At 55.0% G+C, this 6,000-nt stretch overlaps 1 protein-coding gene across 1 annotated transcript in view; it reads right to left on the bottom strand.

Moving 5' to 3' along the window:
• Window positions 1-1,600: 1,600 nt before the first annotated feature.
• Window positions 1,601-6,000, bottom strand: part of IQGAP3 (IQ motif containing GTPase activating protein 3) — a gene marked incomplete at its 3' end in the record, with an annotated part of 39,388 nt that continues 34,988 nt past the window's right edge. Inside the window, exons 33-38 of the mRNA XM_082856041.1 lie at window positions 5,022-5,109; window positions 4,063-4,275; window positions 3,357-3,523; window positions 2,944-3,045; window positions 2,395-2,503; window positions 1,601-1,714 (exon numbers count right to left, since the gene is read on the bottom strand). Coding sequence (XP_082712167.1) covers window positions 1,601-1,714; window positions 2,395-2,503; window positions 2,944-3,045; window positions 3,357-3,523; window positions 4,063-4,275; window positions 5,022-5,109 — 793 coding nt within the window. The remainder of the gene's footprint in view (window positions 1,715-2,394; window positions 2,504-2,943; window positions 3,046-3,356; window positions 3,524-4,062; window positions 4,276-5,021; window positions 5,110-6,000) is intronic.

The following is a 6,000-nucleotide window of genomic DNA, read 5'->3' as shown; positions in this document are numbered from 1 at the left end:
GGGCTGCACTGGGCAAACTTGTGTGCACCCGCCCATTAGGAGCTGCTTGGGAGTTCTGATGTCAGGACAGGTGTCTGTATAGACTATCCCCTCCTCCAGACTCCCCTCCGTGCTTCCTGAAACCTGGGAGGAAAGGAGGGCGGCTTTCCTCATGGACATGGGATTTTGATCATAGTGTAGAACCCACGATACTAAGGAGCTGTGGCTCAAGCACCTTTGGTGTCATCACCCAAGGCTCAGGAAAAGAATTTGCAGCAAATGTGTGCAAAACGGATGAAGTAGAAGCTGGACTGGTTTCTCCTCCTCTTGGCTTTAGTCTTCAGAGTGGCTGATAAAAGCAGAATCAAAACCTAAGCATTTCTTCCTACTCTCTGTCCCCTGGGGGAGGGAAGAGAGGAATAAACGCCACATCTCATTAAGCATTGATGAGCTCAGGCAGGCAGAGTGGGCCCACAGCCGAGGCAGGCAGGAGGCTGGGGGAGGCTGCAGGAAGGACTCCCCAGCTCACCAGGGAACATCTGTCCCAGAACTTGGAGGCCTGCGCAGGAAGTGAAATAAGGGGTTAACAACAGATGTGGGGGTAACAGCTGCTTTTATTAAAATGAAATCAGAAGGGCCACAGGGACAGGAAGCTGGGTAGATGTGGGGACAAGAGAGAGACAGTGGCTGAGACAAGACGGCAGATCTATGGAAACTGCCTGGAAGAGTCAGCTCTAAGGTGCAAGAATCCTGAGGGTGAGAGAGAAGAGGGGAAGACTGCTTTTTGTACCGTATGAAGCTGAAGTAATGAGATCTTAAACACGAGTGATCCAAGGTGACTTTCTATACAAGGTATAAAAGATTGGCATGAATATTAGTTTGAACAGGGAAATGGGAACTCTTTCTCTGAGCTCAAAAAGAAAGAAAGCCATGATTAAGGCTGCACAGAGTATAGGGGTAGGAGAGAATAAATACCCTAGTGACCCGCATGTAAAACAGACTGTAAACAAGGGAATGAGATTTGAGGTTAACGGAGGGTCATCTTGCCTAGGCCGCCTTGGATGGCAACCGTGTCACAATGCCACATGGGCAGTCACGAGCGCTGTCCACCCGGTGTGAGGGTGACGGGCTGGAGGGTGTGAGGCGTCACAGAGTGGCCTGGGCTTCAGCAGGGCAGGAACACACACAGCTGATGAAGTGGGAGTGGGGACAGGGACCCTCTGGCTTTGGAGTCTGTGAAGGGAAGGGAGGCAGCAGGAAATCAGGCCGCTGGGGCAGCGCTCACGGTATTGGGAGGGCAGCAGCAGACGCAAGAGCAATAGCTTTCTCAGGTCAAAGGGCAGGCCCTAGGTTCATTCCCTACCATCCGGCTGGAAAACCGTGGGGTTCTGGGACTTCAAAGCCACACAGCCAGACTGAGAGACAGGGTTCGCTTGAGCCAATTAGAGTCCCTGCCTGTGGCCAGGTAGACAAACTCCTCCCAGCTGGGGAAAGGGTGAGACTCCTCGAGCCCTGCCCAGTCCTGAGCTCTGGGCGTCTGCAGGGAAGTGGAATAGTGCATTAGTGTTAAGAAAAGCATCCAGCGAGGTAAGAAAGGCTTGGGTAGCACCCACTGCCTCTGTCACTTCCGCAAGAATTTCTTGTTGAGGAGGAAGATGAGAAGGTTGACGTTGACCTTGGCCTTGTTGAAGAGTTTCATGACAGCCACACCCTCGTATTGGAGCTGCAGGAGGTCCTAGGAGGGAAGGAAGGGGCAGGGAAGCAAGTTTGAGGGTTTCTCACGGTGGCCCATACAGCTAGTCTATAAAACACTAACATCTTGGAGACTTACACAGTCATCCAGTGGCACTGGCCACTGAAGTGGGCATTGAAACCCCCTGCACAGATGAGGAAACCGAGGCCAAGAGACAAGTACAGTGACTTGACCAAATGTCAATTCAAGCAGAGCCAGGGCTTGAAATCATTTAAAAGACAAAACAGCAGAGCAAAAAGATTTGGATTTAAAATCACTGCTTCCCTGAACACTGGCTTATGACTTAGGCCGGCTTCTTAACCTTTTAGTCTCAGAGCCTATAAAATAGGGATAATGCTTGAGAGTTTCGGAGAGGATTAAATGAGGTAATGTGTAAAGTCCCTGACATGTGATAGGGCTTCAAATGTTAATCCTGCTCTGACATCACCAGCCCACTCCACTCTCCTGATGCTTGGCAGTGGGGTCTGTGTCAGGGCACGGGGACAGAGAGGCCTGGGCTACACAGACCATCACCCTTCTCTTCAGGAATAGACGATACGGATTGGGTGGGGAACAGAGCTGATGCCATCCGCGGCCCAGGGAAGCCAGGCGAGGCTGCCATCTTTAGGCTAGCACCGAAAGCCCATCGGGTGTCTTGAGGGCTCATGGGAGTGTCCCCTCACCTGATAGTGAAGCTGAAATCGCTCCATGTCCACACCCAGGAACTTGGCATTTACTTCGAACTTTCCTGCCTCATCTCCAGGGGTGATGTCAAAGATCACATTTCTGAAGCTATCAAGAACAGGATTCAAAACAGGGACCCACTGCGTCTTTCCAGGGCCACAGCCGCACTCTTCCACCCACTGCTGCTCATCCCAGGCAGTGCTGTGAGTCACCCAGAGCCAGGCTTCCCCTCTATCACTCTCTTTCTCCTCCCACTTTTACCTCTGCTTACACCTCAGCTCTTCTCTCGGCCCAGCCCTAATCAACTGTTCTCTCCTCCAGGACACTTTCCCAGCATCTTCTGCCTTGGGGTGTCTAGAACTGTGCCAGACCACACCCACTGCCCTTAACTCTGTCTGGAAATGTCGTGTCTTCCCCATTGTTCTTGCAGCTCCTTCAAGGCAGGGACCATGCATCTCCTTCCCTCCCACCTGGTGCCCAGCCCAGAGCCCCACCCCCAGGTTAGGACACGGGAGAGGTCTGACATTCTGCCCTCCAAAGACACATACTGAGAGGTGGGAAGATCTTCAATTTCCACCAAGACACCCTTCTCCAGGAGCTGGGCAGCAGTGTAATGGAGAGACGGCTGCTTCTTCCCTTTCCCAGAACTCCTGAGGAAGAAAAGGCCCCAGAGAATTCATCTAACAAACCCTTCAACACCAAAGACACTAGTTCTCTCTGTGGCTGGCAGGAAGGAAATTAGACCCCAAGGAAGGCTTCTCACTGGTGGAAGACAAGAGGAGGGGGCTGCACTTGAACCCAAGACTTTGCGAGTGAAACTCAAAGACCAGAGTCAGGAAGGGACCATGCTGTTCTGGGGTGAGATGTCCCTATGAAAGCTGGGAAAGAGTGGGGCAAAGGTCGACATGGGCAGGAGGAGAGGTCACAGGTAAGCTTCAAAGTGTAGGAAGGGAGCACCTACTTGGAGCTGGGGGCCAGGTGGTCCAGGCAGGCCCGGATGTACTGGCTGTAGTAGTCGCCCTGCTCCTCATAAAAGGTGGCCTTAGTGCTCAGGGCCTGGAACGTGGCCTGGAGCTTCACCAGCTCTGCCTTCCGCCGCTGCCGGTGCCTGCGCTGGTTGCGGATGTCCTGGGGTTGGGGGCACCAGGGGAGGGGTGAGTTGACCCTTCCTGGCAGGAGAATCTCAGGGTCTGATTCAGGCCCGAGAACAACTTACTGTAAGGATCTTTAGGAAGAGCAGGAAGAGGAAGATTTCAAGGTTGTTTTCCCTAGGAGGAGGGCAATCTCAAGGACCCTATCCCAAACCCTTGAAGGACGTTTCCAGGGCCTCTCCCCCATTGAGGAGTAACTGTTCCACGGCTCCTTGTTTTTTAGTGAAAGAGAGTTTCAAGAATACTCCCTTCCCTGACGAATTTTGAGACCTTTCCTTCAAAAAGGACCCTTGGAGATCGCTTGGGCTTCCCCTGGCTGGTGACAATTTTGGGTAGGCACTCACCAGGGAGAGGCCTGCCCTTGAGGTGCCAGCACTATGGACATGCGTGCGCATACACACACACACACACACACACACACACGCACACGCACACACACACGCGCACACACACACACTCTCACTCCCTCTCTCTCTCTTTCTCGCCCTTCCGCTCCCTCCAGGCCCAGGCCGTTACCTTGGCCAGTTCGTCTACCAGCCCCTGGTAGCCGTCGCTGGCGCTGACCAAAGCCAGGCCCTCCAGTCGGCGCAGGTTCCGCAGGACACGCTGTTGCTTCTCTGCCAGCGGCAGGAGGGAGTGAGCTGTCAGCGAGCGGTGTCGTCGCAGCGACACTGGGGTCTGGGCTTCACAGGCCTGGCGTCGGCACATCAGCCGCTTGTGGGCTGCTTCCTGGGGGGCAGAGATGCTGAGGGGTCTAGCAGGCCCTACCATTCTGCCCCCAGGCCATGGTCCAGGGGGGAGGGGCGGGGTGAGGTGGTTTGTGAAGAACATCAACGTGTACAGCCTCGCAGATGCTGAAGGGCCTCGCGGGTCACCTGAGAGGAAGAGTGGCCAAGGGGGCCCCACTAGGAGTACAGCATAAAGGATTCCGGTAGACACTGGCTGCGACTTCCCAACGACGGAGCTTTGTGATGGCTCCAGGGTATCTGGGCTTCTCTCCCTCCTTCTGTCCTGCGTTGTGGGACAGGCCTCTACTGGTTGTCCCCACCTGTTCTCTGGGAAGCCCCTGGCTGAGTCTGTACTCCAGCTGGCCCAACTTGCCCCTGGCCACCCACCACTCAGCACCTTCTCCTGCCTCCAGGCCCTCAAGCAGCCCACTCCCTACGCTGAGCACCGGCCCTTCGGTGCTCTTCAAGGGAGCCTGCCCAGACTGCCTCTCTGCACCCCCAGCAACTCCTAGCACTGACAGCAGGGGCTGGGGTCCCTGCAGGGCTCACTCTTATTTCAATGGGGAGTAGGGAGGGAGGTGGAGTCTTGGCACTCTGCAGCCTGAGGGTCTCTGGGGGTCAAGGGCAGAGGCCTCGGCCCCCCAGAGCTCACATTACTGGTGAGCACAGCTGTCTTCCCGGGAAAGGCATCAGCCATGCTGGTGGGGGGCGAACGAGACAGTACCTGTGGGCCAGCCTGCCGCTCACCTGCTCTCTGGAGGCCGAGAGGGACAGGATCTCCTTGAGGGAATCCCCAGAGTGGAACTGCATGATTTCAGCCAGCATCTGCTTGGTGCTGCAGGAGGGGAGCGAGGGGGGAGAGGTGAGGGACAGGGGGAGGGTCTGGACATGGGGCTGGCTAGGGAGCTGAGAGTAAGTGGACCTTGCCCCGCATCACGGCTGCCAGGGACGCTTGGGTGGTAAGGAGAGAGGGTGCGATGGGGGTTGGTGTTGTGAGGAGAACATAACCAGGAGGAAGACCCAGGAGGTGGGGTGATGGGTCTGTGATACACAACTACCATGGTTCCGAACACACTGTGCTCTCTTACACCTCTGTGTCCTCCGCCTACAATGCCTCCCACAAATGGTCTTCCTTTGAGTCCTTTGGCTGAAGGACACACTTCCTCATCTGTGAGACCTTTTCTACCTAGGTGTCCCTCTGAGCTCTCACGCACCTGACACCCACCTCCCTCTTGGCGGCTCTCTGATGTGTACTCACCCCTAGCCTCGCCCCACTGTAAGGGCTTTGATGGCAGGACAGAGCTGAACACCCTGCTCACTGGTTTACCAGGTGAATGGGTGAGCAGAGGGACTGCCTTGCTGGCAGGGGGATCAAAGTGGTGACCTGGCTCCTCTTCTGCCTGGATGACCAGCCCAGCCCTGCTGGGGGTCCTCCCTCACTTTTGCAGAACTGGGGTTGAAAAGCTCCATGCCCATCTCCTGACCATCACTCGTAAGGACAGGGAATTAGAACACGAGTTCCCCCACCGACCGGCTGTGGGACTTTAGGCAAGTCACTTAACCCAAGTTTCTTTCTTCCACTGGAAGGCAGGGAAACCATCATCTACCTCACCATTTGTCCCTTAGGTTAAATGATGTGTAAGAAAGCATTTGGTAAACAGCACAACAATATGCGAACAACCCTGTTGCCAATGTCCTAACTATTTCTTTGCCTTCAGCCACAAGA

The sequence above is a fragment of the Leucopleurus acutus genome (assembly GCF_964270905.1).
Source record: "Leucopleurus acutus genome assembly, chromosome: 2".
Lineage (NCBI taxonomy): Eukaryota > Metazoa > Chordata > Mammalia > Artiodactyla > Delphinidae > Leucopleurus > Leucopleurus acutus.
The sequence above is the reverse complement of the archived record's forward strand: the minus strand, read 5'-3'. Positions and strand labels throughout refer to the sequence as shown.